At 40.4% G+C, this 20832-nt stretch overlaps 1 protein-coding gene and 2 long non-coding RNA genes across 4 annotated transcripts; 1 reads left to right on the forward strand and 2 right to left on the reverse strand.

Annotated features, from left to right (window-relative positions):
* Positions 1-5497: 5497 nt before the first annotated feature.
* Positions 5498-7392, reverse strand: LOC127970049 (uncharacterized). Its single transcript, XR_008156489.1, has 3 exons — positions 7255-7392; positions 6595-7165; positions 5498-6317 (listed from the first exon to the last, which is right to left on the reverse strand). It is a non-coding gene; the product is annotated as an uncharacterized LOC127970049 (long non-coding RNA).
* Positions 7393-9823: 2431 nt separating this feature from the next.
* LOC127969998 (uncharacterized) lies at positions 9824-13512 on the reverse strand. Of its 2 annotated transcripts, XR_008156471.1 has the most exons (6): positions 12532-13512; positions 12282-12388; positions 12072-12158; positions 11393-11591; positions 10794-11042; positions 9824-10187 (listed from the first exon to the last, which is right to left on the reverse strand). It is a non-coding gene; the product is annotated as an uncharacterized LOC127969998 (long non-coding RNA). The 2 variants fall into 2 exon arrangements; XR_008156468.1 differs by having other exon boundaries at positions 9826-10187; positions 12282-13500.
* Positions 13513-19723: 6211 nt separating this feature from the next.
* On the forward strand, positions 19724-20628 carry LOC127969711 (uncharacterized). The gene has a single exon (XM_052571772.1). It carries the CDS (start codon positions 19724-19726, stop codon positions 20354-20356), a length of 633 nt encoding a protein of 210 aa, XP_052427732.1. The 3' UTR covers positions 20357-20628.
* The last annotated feature ends 204 nt before the right edge of the window (positions 20629-20832 follow it).

Raw genomic sequence — 20832 nt, forward strand, 5'->3', positions numbered from 1 at the left:
AGCCTTCAGAAGATGAGCCCATTTTCTTTGGCTTGACAGTGTGTTCTCTAGTAGTTTTTGCATAACTTTACGTATTTTTATCTTAAGAAATTATTTTTTTATTTGCTTGAACAGCCGGTTAATGAATTCCAGCCTTGTGGATTTTTGAATGTGTGTACTTTTACATGTTTACAGGTGTCACAAATTGGAGTGCCTTTTCCTCATACTACAAGGCGGAGTACTACAAAATGTACACACTGGAAACTTGAATGCAGTGTGGAGATGCTTTCAAAAATTGTATTCCAGGTATGCAGTGTTAGTTGTTGCCATGTGGTGTTTTGCTTTTAATGATTAATTAAAACATTACAAAAATAATGAACATTGGAATATCTTTTCGGCTGGTTTCTATTATAGTTGATTTTACTAATGAGATGGAATCTGCCACACTTTTAACATTGAACAAGGTGCATGGACACAAACAGTACAAGAATATGAAGAAAATAATCATACACCACTTATGATGAAGAGGACTTTAATACTTTAAAATGTTGTTTTTGAAATGACTGTTTAGTTTTTTGTGTGTTAGCTATTTTTCTATTGCTGTAAGTTAACTTAAAAAAATGATTGATTATAGATGAAAACTTCACATCAAGATGGACAGAAGTGGGATGAGGAGGACCGAGACGGACAAAATGACTTTGTCCAGGAAATTTGTATAGAGGTCATAGTTAAGGGCATTTTTGTTTATATTATTCAATTTAAACAGGTCATTGGATATATTTTTATTACACATTATTATACATACATTCACAAACAGCTAAATATTTTTACCTGAAAACGAGCTTTTCGTCTCGTACTCCCTCATATAATTTCAAACCTGTATCACTATCTTCTGTGGAACACAAAAATATATTTTCAGATTTTCTTTTTCTTCTGTTCATTGCAAGTTGATCATTTAACAACTATAAAAATAAAAATAGTGATAAGGATAACTTAACCATATTCAACTACTCAGTGCTTAATACTGTTTATTACTTACTGTCAACTTAATTTAAAGGTTGGCAATGTCAAAATGCAACATGTATTACATACAAATATTCTGGTTTTCATTTAAATTATTATTTTTTTTATTTTTTTACCATTTTACCTTCATTGAATGTAGTGTTGCTTAAAGGTATAAGTAATGTTGAGTAATGCTAGTCCATCAATAACATTTACCTTTTCAAGCAGGAAAAAGATGATTGGCCAAATAGTCCCTTGAGAGCTGAGACACTTGTTATTTTCCTTAAATTAATGAACTGTAAACTGTTATACTTATAACCATGTATATACACACTCTCCATAAAGCCCTTATTTTATAGTGGTCGACCGATATGTGTTTTTTGACTGCCGATATCTTAGAAAGCAGGGGGTCAATAGCTGATAAAAAGCCGATATGATTTTTTAAATTATTATTATTAATATTTAAGAAGTTTGAAATCACTTGACAGTGGATTAAAAAGTTGATGTGTAAAAGAGACACGCTTATACTTTAGATGACAGTATTTTTCACAAATAAATATTTAATACGAATATAATTAAAAAGAAAGTAAACACTGTAATCAAGTATTTGGGGAAGTGTGTGTGCACTGGGAATCATATTTTTCATATAGACTCAGGGTACACATTTTACACACAGTGCAAATGGCATGAATATGACAGTGACACATTTCACAAGATCTCACAGATAGATTCAACTAAGTTTGCAAGGTTTGTGAAAATAAATGTTCATTAGTCATTCAAAGATTTGTTTAAATTATATAAATCCATATTTGCTTAATGCAGAAGGCAAACGATAAAGTATTGAAATGTTTGCCTTTCTATTACTAATATGCCTAATGTAAAAGCAATCCTTATCATACTTTCTGTGTACATTAATTCCTTCTTTCTGTAGTATTAGACAGAACTGTTAATAACGACGACGATCGAGAGAGAGTTAGCACTGTGTGTTCAGACGCTGCAGCTCTCTGCACTGTCAAAATAAAAGCCCTGCCTCGAACACATCGACCAAGAAGAAAAACTTATCGGCCGATGCCAATATATCAGTCGACCACTAATGCAGTCAGGAGATGGTGTGATGCAATGATTGGTTTCCACATTTTTGCACATTTAAAATGTATGAAAATAAATATTTTCTATCACTTTATCACCCTTGAAATGTCCTCTACACTAAATAATCTAGCCCTCATACTTGCATAACAGTAGCAGTCTATTTATTTAGTGGTCCAAGATGAAGTCAGTATATATATATATATTGATGACAAGATGGGACAAATATAATGTAATTTAGTGATGGCAGATGCTGTGCGCTGCCGGTAGATGTACAGTCAGAACGTCGAGCACGGTTATTAAAGGTTTGAGTGTGCGTACATTCGAAAGAAACAATGTGTTCGACAATTAAAGATGCAACGCTTCTGTGGAGTGCACGTCATTGGAATCAATGTGCTCAGTCATTAAAGAGCAGGGCGGCGTTTCTGTTATTCGGTTGGGCGGTCCTGAGCTCCGTTTCGACACACTCTCAGAATTGCACTTGACGACGGTTAAATGTTGTTTAAAATATTAATACCCACAGAAAACTTAGGACTAATCGCCATTGAAGGGTTTGTGAGACGCGCCAAATTAAATGGAAGTGTTGACCGTTTCCATTTGAAGTGAAATAAGCTCTCATCATCTACTGAAATATTTAATTATTTCAGTCATGCGTATGAATGAATTTCACTACGCTTTATCAATTTATTTCATTTCACTAGTGTTTCTAAGAGGCTTTTCAATAATTATAGCCTCATCGCAGCCCTATTCTCTTGACTTGTTTTAACAAAACATAATTTTCAAACAGTGAAGTTCAGCCCATGTCATTTTTGTTCAGGCTAGTTGCATCTATTTTGAGCTACCAAAAGCTGAAGTATGCCTGCCCAAAGGATAAACAGGCATTTTGGAATTTAGCGAGCCCTAAAGTCAAGAATAAAGAACAGTCACTGAAAATTAGGGTTAGACCAAACCAGACTAACCCTAAAAACCCCTAACCCTAACAACATTTATACAATTATTACATTATGTTAACATTTTAACATATTAATTGAATCCTTCAAATAGACAACATTATAGTTTACATAAAAACCATTACAATTCCCATTATAACCCTGAAATCTATTATTTGTGTTTTTGGGAGGAGTTTTATACAGTATTGTTCAAAATAATAGCAGTACAATGTGACTAACCAGAATAATATATCGTATATTTTTTTATTGCTACGTGGCAAACAAGTTACCAGTAGGTTCAGTAGATTCTCAGAAAACAAATGAGACCCAGCATTCATGATATGCACGCTCTTAAGGCTGTGCAATTGGGCAATTAGTTGAATTAGTTGAAAGGGGTGTGTTCAAAAAAATAGCAGTGTGGCATTCAATCACTGAGGTCATCAATTTTGTGAAGAAACAGGTGTGAATCAGGTGGCCCCTATTTAAGGATGAAGCCAACACTTGTTGAACATGCATTTGAAAGCTGAAGAAAATGGGTCGTTCAAGACATTGTTCAGAAGAACAGCGTACTTTGATTAAAAAGTTGATTAGAGAGGGGAAAACCTATAAAGAGGTGCAAAAAATGATAGGCTGTTCAGCTAAAATGATCTCCAATGCCTTAAAATGGAGAGCAAAACCAGAGAGACGTGGAAGAAAACGGAAGACAACCATCAAAATGGATAGAAGAATAACCAGAATGGCAAAGGCTCAGCCAATGATCACCTCCAGGATGATCAAAGACAGTCTGGAGTTACCTGTAAGTACTGTGACAGTTAGAAGACGTCTGTGTGAAGCTAATCTATTTTCAAGAATCCCCCGCAAAGTCCCTCTGTTAAAAAAAAGGCATGTGCAGAAGAGGTTACAATTTGCCAAAGAACACATCAACTGGCCTAAAGAGAAATGGAGGAACATTTTGTGGACTGATGAGAGTAAAATTGTTCTTTTTGGGTCCAAGGGCCACAGGCAGTTTGTGAGACGAACCCCAAACTCTGAATTCAAGCCACAGTACACAGTGAAGACAGTGAAGCATGGAGGTGCAAGCATCATGATATGGGCATGTTTCTCCTACTATGGTGTTGGGCCTATTTATCGCATACCAGGGATCATGGATCAGTTTGCATATGTTAAAATACTTGAAGAGGTCATGTTGCCCTATGCTAAAGAGGACATGCCCTTGAAATGGTTGTTTCAACAAGACAATGACCCAAAACACACTAGTAAACGGGCAAAGTCTTGGTTCCAAACCAACAAAATTAATGTTATGGAGTGGCCAGCCCAATCTCCAGACCTTAATCCAATTGAGAACTTGTGGGGTGATATCAAAAATGCTGTTTCTGAAGCAAAACCAAGAAATGTGAATGAATTGTGGAATGTTGTTAAAGAATCATGGAGTGGAATAACAGCTGAGAGGTGCCACAAGTTGGTTGACTCCATGCCACACAGATGTCAAGCAGTTTTAAAAAACTGTGGTCATACAACTAAATATTAGTTTAGTGATTCACAGGATTGCTAAATCCCAGAAAAAAAAAATGTTTGTACAAAATAGTTTTGAGTTTGTACAGTCAAAGGTAGACACTGCTATTTTTTTGAACACACCCCTTTCAACTAATTGCCCAATTGCACAGCCTTAAAAGCGTGCATATCATGAATGCTGGGTCTTGTTTGTTTTCTGACAATCTACTGAACCTACTGGTAACTTGTTTGCCACGTAGCAATAGAAAATATACTAAAAACCTTGATTATTCTGGTAAGTCACATTGTACTGCTATTATTTTGAACAATACTGTATATGTTCTGCAAAACCTCTAAAATTGTCCTGTCAGTCATTTGTCTTCACTAGTTTCATGTGATAAATGATATATAACATACCTACAGACGATGTAGTAACCTACCATAGTAAGACCTATCATGTTTCTTTAAGGGCACTGTAAGAAAACACAACATTTTCCAAAATTGGCGGTACACTCCAGGCACATCTCTGCTTAATAGAATACCTTGCCAATAAAATCAATAACACAACTATGTGGTAAAAGTAAAATGACATGGACTAACTTTCAACTCCAATAATCCAATCCAGTCAGTGACCAACTGCCACCTCCTCCAAGGCTCTTGTCAGTTCCTCTCGGGGAGTAATGTATCGTGAAGAGGTCCAGCAAGGAGGCAGCTGACAGGGTGAGTGGACCACCACAAAAGAGTTCCTCCATAATGGAAGAGTGCTCCTTTATGGCATTTAGCACCTCAATGTCTCCAGTTCTTCTTTAAGTCTTTTAATCAGATAAGTACATATACTGTCAGAATAAAAAATTTCTTAATCATCGGTAGAGTTCTATATTTAATATGCAACACAAGTGTATGTCACACCCAGGGGCGGGCTATGCTTTGACTAAGCCACACCCCTTCTCAACTTCCACCTCGAGGAGGTCCCCAAAGCCAACCCAATGGCCAAACAACACGAGAACAAGTAAGTGATAAAACAATCTTTATTTAAATATTTAAAAATAGCTTGGGGAATAGGGAAAGGGCAATTAAAACTAAACTCTGACTCGGCCCTCCAGATGGGCTATGGCCGGGAAGAGGTCAGGGAGCAAGGGGGCCACGGGGATCCGGGGCGTGGGACTCGGGGCCCGGCCAGAGTCTTAGGTATCCGTAGCGCCCTCCTTCTTCCTCCTCTTCGCTGAATACAACTCACGGTAAGTACTGGTTCACACAGTTCGTTCTCGGGGTGCTCACTCTCTTTCTCTTCCTCCACAGGCAACGGCTGGGACACAAAGGCACAGTTAATTCGGCTTGGTTTTGCTCTCACCTCTTCGCTGATTGCAGCTCACAGTAAGTACTGGTTCACACAGTTCGTTCCTTGGGTGCTCACTCGCTTTCTCTTTCTCCACAGGCAGCGGCGTAAGTACAGGTTTCCTCGGTCTCTCCTCGTGTTACCCACTCTCTCTCCTTTTCTCTCCACAGGTATCAACTTGGGCACAATAGCACAGTTAGTTTGCTTTGAATGGCTCTCACCTCTGGGCTGGACACAGCGTACTGTAAGTACAGGTTTCGCTCTATTTCTCCTCGCGTTATCCACTCTCTCTCCTCCTCTCTACAGGTATCAACTTGGACACAAAACACAGTTACTCTGCTTTGGATGGCTTTCACCTCTGGGCTGGACACAACGTACTGTAAGTACAGGGTTCGCTCTATTCCTCCTCGTGTTATTCACTCTCTCTCCTTTTCTCTCCACAGGTATCAACTTGGGCACAATAGCACAGTTAGTTTGCTTTGAATGACTCTCACCTCTGGGCTGAACACAGCGTACTGGAAGTACAGGTTTCCTCTGTTTCTCCTTGTGTTACTCACTCTCTCTTTCCTTCACTCTCCACAGGTATCAACTTGAGCACAATAGCACAGTTAGTTTGCTTTGAATGGCTCTCACCTCTGGGCTGGACACAGCGTACTGTACGTACAGGTTTCCTCTGTTTCTCCTTGTGTTACTCACTCTCTCTTTCCTTCACTCTCCACAGGTATCAGATTGGACACAAAGCACAGTTAGTTTGCTTTGAATGGCTCTCACCTCTGGGCTGAACACAGCGTACCGTGCTATCTCCGGAGATCTGAAGCACGCTCACAACATATACTGTACTGAACTAGGCTAGAACCAGCAGTCTCCTTGTCCTCCCGCGACGAAGTGCGTGAAGGCGGGGGTTTATCTGACAGGACACACGGCAATACACAGCAACCCACAGCAATATACAGCACCACGTCAAAATTATAGGTTTTCACAGCACGAAGACTCACCCACCACACTCAGTGTACGAAAAGGACACCCGTCTTCCTTCACTTCGCTTGGTTCGGATCTGGCGATGGAATATGCGGCCTAGCTAGTGATGTCGTCGTTGTGACTACTTCAATAAGTATTCCTTCGGCTCTCCCACCACGCTATATTAGGGGTAGGGCCGCCCTCCTCCTCCTGGAGAGATCTACACAACGCCAGGTCAATATACAGGGCACTTTCGGCTTGCTCTTAGTACTCACATCAATGCCGCTTCCAATCCCCTTTTTCACGTCGTCTCAATTCGCCGTATAATCCGTTCACTTCTCAACCTTTAAGGTTCGCGATGTCTTCACAATCATACAATTCCAGCCTGAGGGAGAGAGAGAGAGAGAGAGAGAGAGAGTTAGACAGCCACCAGCAGCGCACCAAGACAGGCACGACACAGTGCTTCACACACACCAGAAAGAGCTCCCAGACTGTGAAATAACTTGGCCTTAAGTACTGCCTTGTCCAGCGTATCCTCCAATCACCAACCGCTGTCCCTAACTAGGCACAGGTGCATCGAATTCCCTGATTTTCCCTCTTACGGCGCTACCGGAAGTTCTGTTTGTTCTGTTTTTCCGGTCCGGGCGGAATTTTGGTTCCGCCCCTAAAGATCGTCACCTTGTGACATGTACAAGTAACACATTTATGAAAACTTGACCCCTACAGTGTACGTTGTTCTTACCTTTTATTTTAACACCTTTATTAATATTCAGAAAAAATGGGTGACCAAACATGTAATCTTACTGTTTGAGAGACATCTCTATCATTCCCTTTAGATAGTATGTTAGTGCTGCATTGATAAGATCCTGACGTTCTTCGAGGGTTGAAACCTTGCTTAAGGCACCGAGCGTGTGGAGACAGTTTGAAGCTTCCAACATCCCTGTGTGTGTGCCTCCGTAATGGTTTCTGTCCTCTGGATCTAAAAGTTAGTAAGAGAAGAGGTTTTATTTGAAATAACCTTTTGTTGCTGGTAATGTGAACTGTTATCCTAGTCCAAAATAGATACATAATGGCTAATGTAGTACAATAAATGACTATGATGAACATACAAAAGTTTTTTTTTAAATTTGTTTTAGCATACCTTCATGACAGTGACATCTGGTATAAATATTATTCACTGTTGACTGAAAGTACATGCTAATGTAATGAACCAATAACTTGTTGACATAAGGGCCTCTTGTTATTGTAGTTGTTGTTACAAAAATGTCCTTTAGATGTGCAAATTTTAAATGTTTAATATGTCCACATTTATAAAACATCCATCTATATGTAAATCACACTTGGTCCCGACTACGCCACCTGGGGTTTGTAACCACGAAAATAGACAGTTCTTGATAGAAAAAAAAAACGAGACGTGACTATCCAGCTCAATACCTTTATTGACAAAGAGTTATAAACCTCTGAATCAAGTTTGAGAATATTCTAAAAGAATTTATTAAATATACAGGTAAGGTCAATTACTAAAAATCACAGCCCACCAGTCTTACAATAGGAGCCAAGCCTGTGTGAAGAGAGAGAAATTCACTGAACACGGATTCGCCGCGCTAAGAACACACACCACACGTGCACAGTTTTCAAGAAGGTTAACAATACCACTTTAAAAGAAAAGTGTAGTGACTAATACAAACCACTCCACACTCCCAAATCAATACACATGCAGTGCAGGAAAGGCCCATGACCCCGGAGGAAAGATCTTCCACACAGGCTGGCTCCTAAGACACAAAACATATGAATTAAAACTTTTTACACATCACCAATCCAAACTCAAATAATAAAATAAATTATCAAAGAGATAATAACAAGTCAAAACAAGCAAACAAAACAATCAATATATAGCCATAAACTTAAGATTTATATAACAAAATTAAATCATAAACAAAACAGCAGGGCCTAGATGTGTGAGGTCCATATGTATAGGACTCCACAAAGAAAGATCTGCCGAATAAAAACAAAACAAACATAAATACCAAACAAACCATATTAGTATCTGAAATACAAATCCAAATAAACCACTTATAACGCAAATGCCATACATCATAAACATTCAACCTCAGAATTGTTAGATAATCCAATATTACACATAATATGTTAACAATGAGACAAACCTAACAATCTAACACACACACACACACACACACATACCTCTGCTGTCATCCAAGAGTGAAATATAGACTGGGTGACACAGCTCGTTGCTATAGTTTAAACATGGCATCCAACACTCGCACTAACCACGTTAAATCAAATATACACGCCCCACCCCTGAATCCTTATTCACTCGGTCACATATAGCTCCTCAACAGACCAAGAGCATACCCCTCCGCACCCATTTAAAAAAAATAGCACAATACAAAGTAGGGGTAACTGCAGCCTGGAGCAATGGGCGTGGCAAAATGTGGGCGTGTCAAAAGGTTTCTTATTGGTGGAAAGAAAGGTAGGGGGCGTGGCAAAATGTTTAGCGAAAACTGTCTGTTCCGCCTAAAGGTGAGCCATACTCTTAATCGCTATTGGCCCATAGATTAATAGAAAGTGATAAATTAAACACATAATCCTATAAAACCAATTGAAATTCATCCAGTGTAAAAACAGCGTTAATGATCTAAATAATATTATTTTAAATTACTTTCGAAAGTACCTTCAAAACATCTTACTGACATCATCACCACGTTTAGGTCTTAGTTTATCAATAATCAAAAACAGATTACAATTATTTTTGAGAATACAAACGTCTCTTAACATGGTTAGTCGCACTTGCTGTTCTTAAGTTAAAGTCAGCTGTATATGTTAACATTAGTGAACTAACAAGAACAAACAACGTACAGCTGTATGTTTATTAACTAACAAAGTTTAATAAATACTGTATCAAATGTATTGCTAATAGTTAATGTTAGTTAATACATCAGTCAACAAATGAAACTTTATTGTAAAGTGTTACACTAGAAAACTAGGTTTTGCCTGATAGAGAAAAATTTGTAAAAATTTAAAAACGAATACATTTAAATATTAGTCAGAAGAGTTTAGTAACATTGTTTTAAGTTACATTGACCAATTAAGCAAACAGACACAGGTTTATCCACTAAAAGTTTTATTTAGCTTCAGTTTCAGTCACCAATTCAAGTAAAAAGATAGATAGATAGATAGATAGATAGATAGATAAACCATTCATTCATTCATTCTGTAGTAGCAGTCCATAGAACAGAATCCAGCAAACTCTTTGTCTGAATAGAAAGCTGTGAAGATGCCCTTCTTTCCAAGGCCACAGTATCTACATCCATCACATCTGCTGAGCTCCAGCTCCACTCTGTGTGTCTTCCTTACATCTGGACTGATAGATTTCCAGTCAACCATACCTACACAAGAGAAAACAAGATTCAAACAAGTAACCAATAAGTAGAATAAAATATCCAATAAAAAAGAAGCGCAAGAGTCTGAGACTGCAAGTCTGCAGCCAGACCCTCCTCCATTATATTATAATACAACTGTACTACTGACTCTTCACTGAGTAACAAAAGTACATATGCTTCCTGTGCATGGTTTCTAAAAGAATGGAATCAGAAAAAAAGTTGACTGGCACTCATCTATACCACAGGTTATACTAATATTTACATTTATTCATTTAGCAGACGCTTTTATTCAAATCGACTTACAAATGAGGACAGAGTTGAAGCAATCAAAAACAACAAAAAGAGCAATGATATAAGAGCTATAACAAGTCTCAGTTAGCTTAACACAGTACACTTAACAAAGGCTTTTAAATAATATAATAAATGAAAAGAAAACAGATAGAATAGAAAAAGAATAGAGCAAGCTATTTGGTTCATGTGCATGTACCACTCCAACATGTTGGGTTAACTTCACAAGAGTGAATGTGCTTCGAGTGCACTTTGGGCAATGGTACAGTCAAGGCATGAGGATCTAATACAAGAAGGCTAATCATTCAGAGTAAAGTTACTGACAGTGCTTGTCTCCATCTTCTAATGTTCACAATGTGCTTCTGAAGGAAAGTCGGTGTCTTTCTTAGGTGTGGTGGATATGCAATGTTGAAAGCAGGATACATCCAGAAGGCTGTTATGAAGCTTCATCAAAGCTGGTGCACTGGCACACATCTCCATCTTCTGTCACCTCACTGAGCCCTCGAACTATGATTGACATTTTACAGTCAGTATCCATCAGGTGTATGCTAGGAAAGGTGTAGCCGGGTCCCCCTTTAATAAAATAAAAAAATAAAAAGAACAACAACAACAACAATAATAATAATAATAATAATAATAATAAAGAGAAAAAAAGAAAACACTTTTCAGATTCATCAGATTCTGTTGCATCCTCTTTGGCTCAGACAGCGTAGCTATTGCAGAACTGCAGAAACAATCAGAAGCTAATGTATAAGCTTCACAATATACCATGCATTTCATCTTCTTGTATACACTGATAAATCCTACATTGTTTTCTAAAACTATTGCTTTACATTTTTTACAGATGGGCTAAAAAGGTACAGAATAATATTACCCGAAAACTATATTTTACAGTTGATGAGTTTTTTCTTTAATATACTCACTCCAGCAGGTGTCCTGAAGTATGTGTATTTTTTGAGTACATCCTCCACAGAGATTCCTTCAATGCTTTCTCAGCGTCTCCAGGAGCATATTCCTGTCGTGTGGTCTTTGACAGTCCATGTGTCTGGATGTGTTTCTGATACTCACTTTATAACACATTCACATGATCCTCAACAGACACTGAATCCTCCACAACACAAGCTTCGTTCATCAGAACAACAGAAACAGATCATGGTTAGACCGTGACAGATGTGAAAAACATCTAAATACTTACTGAACAATGCGCTCTAGATATAAAAAAAATAATAAAAACATAGAACTGCATAAACATTAAGATGATGGTCAGGCTGTGAAGAAGTGGAGTACATACAAAAAAGATTTAAATATCTGTAGTACAGTATCTTCCTTACATTAACCTGCACTAAGTGAAAATATAAAATTGATTAACAGTGCAAAAATAAATTATGCATATGTCAGTGTGCTTCCATATGCTTCAATAACCTGCAAGTGGAGCACGTTCTGCTTTACATTTCAGGCTTCGGGATGTGTCAGATGTGCTTAAAACACAAACTTGACTGATTGTCATTTTCCAGCAAATAAAGACAACATCTTGTTACTACAATATTGTGTGTGATTATGTTGATAGAGATAAATCAATGGTTTAAAAACACTGTAACTTACACAGTCATTTCTTTCTATATTTCTCTGGAAAGGGTTCTTCACATCAGTGTGTTGGCAGCTTGAATATACTCTGCATTAGTTGGACACCTGGCAGAAAGGTAGAAACAAACTCTAAATTAGAGTTTTTTTATTTTGTCTAATCGTCTTCAGATTGTGAATTGATCATAGTACAGTTGTAATAGCAGAGGTGGTAATCATTATTATACTTACAGGATGTATTCTGTACTCTCTTGTACAAAAAGGACGCAGATATAAACTATCATCTCTGAAGGATTCGCCGTCGATGCGGTCATCGTTTTGTCTCACTCTTCATATGTCTGTCAACAACAATAAACTAATTACTAAAGCTGCAAGATATAATGCAAAGTAAAAATTATGATCGTATTGTAACAAACTTATCTTAATATACATATTTGTGGTTTATAAAGTATAGATAAACGTATAAACGATGAATAATTACCTCACGTCTTATCGCCGCCACCTTGTCTAAGGAAATTACATAAATGTTTACTGCTGATTGGCCAGCAGTAAATCTCCTTTCACCAATGAGAAACCTTTCGGCACACCCCTACCTTTCGGCGCGCCCATTGCTCCAGGCTGCAGCTACCCCTGTCTCATACAAAGAGGCAATTTTGCCCTTGAGTTTAAGGTGTTAATTACATTACAGATTCAACTTTTGACATCTTAAAGACCAAAAACAGTATAACTGTCAAATCTATATGTTACCTTGTCCAGCTGGTCATGCAGTTCAGTGTCATAAACCTCTATTATGTTCACAGGTGGAGCAGGGATCCCTGAGAGCTGTCAATACAACCTTCTGGCCAACACAAAGGGTCCCACCCCACCATGAACAATGCAGACTGATATCATACCTAACACCACTGTAGTTAAAATATTTAATATTCACAACTGAATTCAGTCGCTACTGAATGCTTAGTGTAAAATGGACATGGACATCTAAAAGAAAACAAGTGAACTGTTTGAAATTGTTTAATTTGTATGTTTGTTCTATTTTATTTGTGCTATTTACACAATGTTAAAGTTTGTAGGTGTCCGGTACAGAAATTATTAATTAAATGTAAAATAGCACTGCATAGTCTTCAATGTAACAATTTTATATTCAATCGAGCCAAAATTTATTCAGACACTTTCAACATTTCTCACATTATCACAGTTTATTTGCTATAGTTTATAATATGGTAATAAAACATGACAAGAACTCTCACATTAACAAGAGTTAAACTGTCAGAAAAAATTCATCTTGATAAACTCAGATAACTTTAAAATAAAGGTATGTAATGGATTACAATCAACCAAAACTTCAGACAACTGTTAGTGTGACAATATTTACACAACTATTAACACTTTGTTGACCAGTTACCAAGCAATGCTTCATTTTGTTCAGTCTTTTGGTGTGAAAAGGTTGCATTAGCAATTCAGGAAAAAACACATAAGCAAAACGTGGTCAGGTCAAAGTGTCTGAATAATTGTTGCTCCCAATTTTATTTTATTTTTATCAATTTCACTATTAGTCCACTGTATTGATAATTTTTGGGTATAATATGTGACAGTTCACTTTATTTTCACTTTATATAATTACATTAATGAATTATAATGTCATGCACCTACTAGTAAAAAAAAAAAATTATATATATATATATATATATATATATATATATATATATAAAATTGTATCTGTTTTTAAAAACCAGGATATTATACCTGGGGTACCCCTTTTCTAATCCGAATATTTGGTCTTGTAAACGTGTTTCAGCATATCCCCATCAAAATGTGTGTTCTGCGCATGTTCTATTCGCAAGGATTCTTGGTCTTTTGAGTAGAGACGGCGCATAAAAAAAACCCGCGTGCAGTATAAAGGAAGTAAACAAGTCGAGGTTAACATGGCGAGAAGCTGCACAACACCACACTTTTGGAGTACCAGCGCCAAATTCATTATCTGCCTGCTGCTGCTGCTGTTGTTGTTGTCTTTGGATAGAGGAAGAAGAATCGGAAATGACGCAAATTGCGTCTTACGTCCAGACGCTAACCGTGCGTCGCCGTTTACATCGGGATATTGGCGACTGATTACACATTCCATGTATACAGGAGTAACTCTCTCTGCTCACGCTTGTAAACGGGTTATCCCGAATGTTTCAGAAACCCGAGTAGTGACCTTATCCCGACCATAACCCGAATTTTAACAGATTGTAAACGTAGTCATTGTCTTCTGTGAGTGTTGTGTCTGTTTTGTGCCATGTGCTCATCATTGTTTTAGTTGCTCCACCTGTGTTTCTCCCCTGCTACCTTCACTCCACACACCTGGTCACTCAATCACACACACACACACACACACACACACAGAGCTGTTGCCCATTATCACAGACTATATATTCTTGTCTCACGCACCACTCTGTCTCTCTGTGTTATGTTAATTGTTGCTTGTCATTCGTGTTTTGCATTCCGGTAGCTTCTGCTCGTGTCCCTGTGATTTGGTTATGTTTTGTTTTTGCCTTGTTTGGCTTTTTGTTCCTGTTTATTAAAGTAATTTCTTCCCTGCATTTGGACCCAGACCTGTTCTTTCCTCTGCACCCCCTTCCGCACCGTGACAGTGAATGCTTTTAAAAGGTATAAATAGTCCTAACTTTAGATAAGCTCACAAAAATAGATAGCTCGCAAATACTATAGGTATCAAAACTGGGCCAATACAGCTTTACCACATTGTGCGCGCTCCCACGGACGGCAATCAGTTTTTCGCAGATAATCACTTTGTGATAGGCTGTATTAATATTTCAACATTTAAGTAGGGCATATTTGTTCTGTCACTTAAATTTAGTTAAACACTTCCATAATTCCATAGTTTGACAAATTATAGCTCTGATATATAGGCTAGGCTTTAAATCAACGATTTAATATCTAACATCAAAGCAACTAGAATCAGACATAACAAGTCTGCATGTTCAGCAATGAGAGTCTAAGATCAATTACTTTTTTTCAACATTCACAGATGTTATAGGTAGTCCTACCAGAGAACTTGTGCAGACCTTTCATGTTAAGGTCAAATAAACCATTGCTTTGATATCATGTAGGTTCAAAGTAACTAACCAATAACATCAGGTCATATTATACTTTGCTGGCTGAGTATCTGCACCATTGTCGATCGAATGCTGGAGAGAGTAGGCAATAGCTACCTGAGATAACTATGGCCAGCCCTGCGAAACGTAGAGAGGAGGATTGGGACGTAGAATGGTATCTACACAACGTTTCTCCTGCGAAAAACTCAAAAAAGAAAAATAAGTATTTGCCCAGACAAAATGTAAGTAGCCTATGCTATATCTTGTTTTTATATACTTGCAGGTAGGTGAGCTGGAAGCAAAAGTGATGTCCCGTGCAGCGGTTAGCAAAATTGTGCTGGTCAAGAAAGAGGAGTGTGAACTGAAGGAGATATGGGTCAGCGACGGGACCGGAGAAATGAAGCTCACGCTCTGGGACAGCCTTATTTCTGAAATTCAAACATCGAAATCATATTCATTGTCAAATCTGTCTACAAGAGAGCAAAGTGGAGAAATTAGTTTAACAACAACTCCATCCAGCAAAATTAAAGAAATCCCACCACTGGACGTACCTGATCGAGACGACGATCTCCGGTATTCAAATTATAGCCCGACATCACTGTAAGAAGTGCCACAGCCCGCAGAATAATTTTATTCCAAAATCCATTACACAGAGATGTGAATCTTGCAAACTAATGCAAAGATCATCTTTCTACAAGTCAACCTATGGCAGAATTCTTGTTCTTACGACACATCATGGAGATAACTCGCTGACTCTGTCAGATTTATGCCTAACTGCTTACTTTGACAAATACGGCATAAAGCATTCACCCAACGATCTGAAGTCCATTGAAGAACATTTCCTTAATCGTTCTGAGTTCGAACTGACCATCAACGACGTCTCCCTGGTGACTTGCATAATCCACCCGACCACAGCTCAGCTGAATGAAGATTGGGAAGATGATCTTGTGTTGATTGAAATGGATGGTGAAGGTGGCATGGTTGTTGAGGGTGTTGCTGACGCTGGTGCTGAAGGTGGTGAGGTCGCTGGTGGCGGTGCTGAAGGTAGCGTGGCTGGTGAGGGTGCTCCTGTCACTGGGGCTCAAGGTTGCGTGGCTGAAGGTAGCGTGGCTGGTGAGGTCGCTGGTGGCGGTGCTGAAGGTAGCGTGGCTGGTGAGGTCGTTCCTGTCGCTGGGGCTGAAGGTAGCGTGGCTGGTGAGGTCGCTGGTGGCGGTGCTGAAGGTAGCGTGGCTGGTGAGGTCGCTCCTGTCACTGGGGCTGAAGGTAGCGTGGCTGGTGAGGTTGCTGGTGGAGGTGCTGAAGGTAGCGTGGCTGGTGAGGTCGCTCCTGTCGCTGGGGCTGAAGGTAGCGTGGCTGGTGAGGTCGCTGGTGGCGGTGCTGAAGGTAGCGTGGCTGGTGAGGTCGCTCCTGTCGCTGGGGCTGAAGGTAGCGTGGCTGGTGAGGTCGCTGGTGGCGGTGCTGAAGGTAGCGTGGCTGGTGAGGTCGCTCCTGTCGCTGGGGCTGAAGGTAGCGTGGCTGGTGAGGTCGCTGGTGGCGGTGCTGAAGGTAGCGTGGCTGGTGAGGGTGCTCCTGTCACTGGGGCTGAAGGTAGCGTGGCTGGTGAGGTCGCTCCTGTCGCTGGGGCTGAAGGTGGCGTGGCTGGTGAGGTCGCTCCTGTCACTGGGGCTGAAGGTGGCGTGGCTGGTGAGGTCGCTCCTGTCACTGGGGCTGAAGGTAGCGTGGCTGGTGAGGTCGTTGGTGGCGGTGCTGAAGGTAGCGTGGCTGGTGAGGTCGCTCCTGTCGCTGGGGCTGAAGGTAGCGTGGCTGGTGAGGTCGTTGGTGGCGGTGCTGAAGGTAGTGTGGCTGGTGAGGTCGCTCCTGTCCCTGGGGCTGAAGGTAGCGTGGCTGGTGAGGTTGCTCCTGTCACTGGGGCTGAAGGTAGCGTGGCTGGTGAGGTCGCTCCTGTCACTGGGGTTGAAGGTAGCGTGGCTGGTGAGGTCGCTCTTGTCACTGGGGCTGAAGGTAGCGTGGCTGGTGAGGTCGTTGGTGGCGGTGCTGAAGGTAGCGTGGCTGGTGAGGTCGCTCCTGTCGCTGGGGCTGAAGGTAGCGTGGCTGGTGAGGTCGTTGGTGGCGGTGCTGAAGGTAGCGTGGCTGGTGAGGTCGCTCCTGTCCCTGGGGCTGAAGGTAGCGTGGCTGGTGAGGTTGCTCCTGTCACTGGGGCTGAAGGTAGCGTGGCTGGTGAGGTCACTGGTGGCGGTGCTGAAGGTAGCGTGGCTGGTGAGGTCGCTCCAGTCGCTGGGGCTGAAGGTACCGTGGCTGGTGAGGTCACTGGTGGCGGTGCTGAAGGTAGCGTGGCTGGTGAGGTCGCTCCTGTCACTGGGGCTGAAGGTAGCGTGGCTGGTGAGGTCGCTGGTGGCGGTGCTGAAGGTAGCATGGCTGGTGAGGTCGCGGGCAGTTGCGCTGCCGCGAATATATTATGTTATTACTTTAAACAGTTCAGAAACATCTGATTTTAGCTCTTGGTGTGTTCTAACGTGTGGATTGCGTGCAATCGCCGTTTTAAAACACTGTATAATTTTATTTGCATCTGCAACCATTATATTTCGTGCTGTTTTACTTCCTTTTCTGGGTCAGAGCGTCTACGTTTGGTAGTTTCAGCTGTGTATAGTGTAAATACAAAAATCGGATACGGGACACTTTTAAAAGATGATGTAAACGGGTCGTCAAAAAAATCAGATATTGTCAGAAAATTGGATTTGGGCATCAAGACTTGCAGTGTAAATGCAGCCTAATACTGTGTCTGACCCCCTTTCACCTTCAGAACTGCCTTAATTCTACGTGGCATTGATTCAACAAGGTGTTGAAAGCATTCTTTAGAAATGTTGATCCATATTGATAGGATAGCATCTTGCAGTTGACGGAGATTTGTGGGAAGTACATCCAGCGCACAAAGCTCCCGTTCCACCACATCCCAAAGATGCTCTATTGGGTTCGATTTGAAATGATTCGAGCTTTGTGACATGGTGCATTATCCTGCTGAAAGTGGCCATCAGAGGATGGGTACATGGTGGTCATAAAGGGATGGACATGGTCAGAAACAATGCTCAGGTAGGCCATGGGCATTTAAATGATGCCCAATTGGCACTAAGGGGCCTAAAGTGTGCCAAGAAATCATCCCCCACACCATTACACCACCACCAGCCTGCACAGTGGTAACAAGGCATGATGGATCCATGTTCTCATTCTGTTTATGCTAAATTCTGACTCTACCATCAAGTCAAGTCACCTTTATTTATATAGCGCTTTAAACAAAATGCATTGCTTCAAAGCAACTGAACAACATTCATTAGGAAAACAGTGTGTCAATAATGCAAAATGACAGTTCAAAGCAGTTCATCATTAAATTCAGTGATGTCCTCTCTGTTCAGTTTAAATAGTGTCTATGCATTTATTTGCAATCAAGTCAGTGATATCGCTGTAGATGAAGTGACCCCAACTAAGCAAGCCAGAGGCGACGGCGGCAAGGAACCGAAACTCCATCGGTGACAGAATGGAGAAAAAAACCTTTGGAGAAACCAGGCTCAGTTGGGGGGACAGTTCTCCTCTGACCAGACGAAACCAGCAGTTCAATTCCAGACTGCAGCAAGGTCAGATTGTTCTGAAGAATCATCTGTTTCCTGGGGTCTTGTCCTCGTGGTCGTCTGAGACGAGGTCTTTACAGGGGATCTGTATCTGGGGCTCTAGTTGTCCTGGTCTCCGCTGTCTTTCAGGGATGTAGAGGTCCTTTCTAGGTGCTGATCCACCATCTGGTCTGGATACGTACTGGATCCGGGTGACTGCAGTGACCCTCTGATCTGGATACAGACTGGATCTGGTGGCTACGGTGACCTCGGAATAAGAGAGAAACAGACTAATATTAGCATAGATGCCATTCTTCTAATGATGTAGCAAGTACATCGGGTGTTATGGAAAATGTCCCCAGTTTCGGTTTACCTAATTAATGCAGCCTAAAAATCCTTTAACGGATTTGGATATTACAAGCATATTAGTATGTTATGTGTAAGATGTATACGACGTGCTGCGTTTGGTCTCGTACTCTATCGCATACATTGTCAGTGTTGTGCGCTTGCTTAGACCTTTGTTGTGATAAACAGTAAAGTGCGTTCAAGCGCCAGCCAAGAGAGTGTAAAGAAATACCCTTTGTGAGAAGCAGTTAAATCAGCGGGAGTTAAAAGCAGATCGTAAGTGTATTTATTTCTTGTCTCTTTAGTGTTAAGCGCAGTTGTCGTTGCTAGGAAACACTTGTTTGTTCACTGTGTTGAGATGTGCTGCGTTTGGTCTCGTACTCTATCGCATAAGTTGTCAGTGTTGTGCGCTTGCTTAGACCTTTGTTGTGATAAACAGTAAAGTGCGTTCAGCTGAATTCAATTTCCGTTTTGTCGGGTTTAAAAAAGATTAGTATACCGCGGCAGCCCTCCAGTTAAGCCCTCCTCGTTTAAAGACCGAAGAGTGTAAAGACCATCGATTCTACCGTGCGACTCCACAATTTTTTTTATTCTACTTGTTTCATTTCTATTTCAGTTTTTATAACTAATTCTTACTATGTGTTTCCAGATCCCTACTATCACTACCACTCGCAAACCACACATCACACAATGTAGACAGCACAATCTTAACAACCTGCACACTTTGCCTATATCTGCTAAAACACTACTTTCTTTTTCTATTGGTCTCTGGAATTGCCAGTCTGCTGTAAACAAAGTCGATTTCATTACTTCTATTATTAGTCATTCAAAGCTTAATCTCATGGCCCTAACAGAGACCTGGATCAAACCAGAGGACACTGCTACACCTGCAGCACTCTCCAATAATTTCTCATTTTCCCACTCCCCACGTTTGACTGGAAGAGGTGGAGGTACTGGTCTGCTCATCTCTAATGATTGGAAATTTACTCCTTTACCATATTTGGGTATCAACAGCTCCTTGGAATCTCATTCAGTTACTGTTACCTACCCTTTTAAAATACATTTTGTAGTTGTCTATCGACCCCCAGGACCACTGGGTAACTTTTTGGATGAATTAGATGTGTTGCTCTCAACCTTTTCTGAGGATGGTACTCAATTCAATTCAATTCAATTCAAGTTTATTTGTATAGCGCTTTTTACAAAACAAATCGTTACAAAGCAACTTTACTCCCCTAGTTATGCTTGGAGATTTCAACATCCATCTAGATAAACCTCTGTTTGGTGATTTCCACACTCTGCTTGCCTCTTTTGATCTCAACCGAGTGTCAACTACTCCTACTCACAAATCAGGCAACCGTCTGGACCTTATTTATACATGACATTGCTCTACTGATCATGTTCTGGTTACTCCACTGCACACGTCGGATCACTTCCTCCTCACTCTTAACCTCAACATGGTCCCTGACACATCACTTACCCCTCCACATGTCATCTTTCGACGTAACCTATGCATACTTTCACCCTCCCGGCTATCTGCAATGGTTTCATCTTCACTTCCTTCCCCTAAACTGTTTACATCTTTGGATGGTAACAGTGCTACTGATACTTTCTGCTCCACTCTTACATCTTGTTTAGACTGTTTGCTCCTTATCTTCCAGGCCAGCCCCTAACACCCCTTCTGCCCCTTAGTTATCTGATGTTCTGAGCGAACACCGTTCTAAGCTTAGAGCTGCTAAAAGGGTGTGG

Source organism: Carassius gibelio, chromosome A4 (assembly GCF_023724105.1).
Source record: "Carassius gibelio isolate Cgi1373 ecotype wild population from Czech Republic chromosome A4, carGib1.2-hapl.c, whole genome shotgun sequence".
In the NCBI taxonomy this organism is placed as follows: domain Eukaryota; kingdom Metazoa; phylum Chordata; class Actinopteri; order Cypriniformes; family Cyprinidae; genus Carassius; species Carassius gibelio.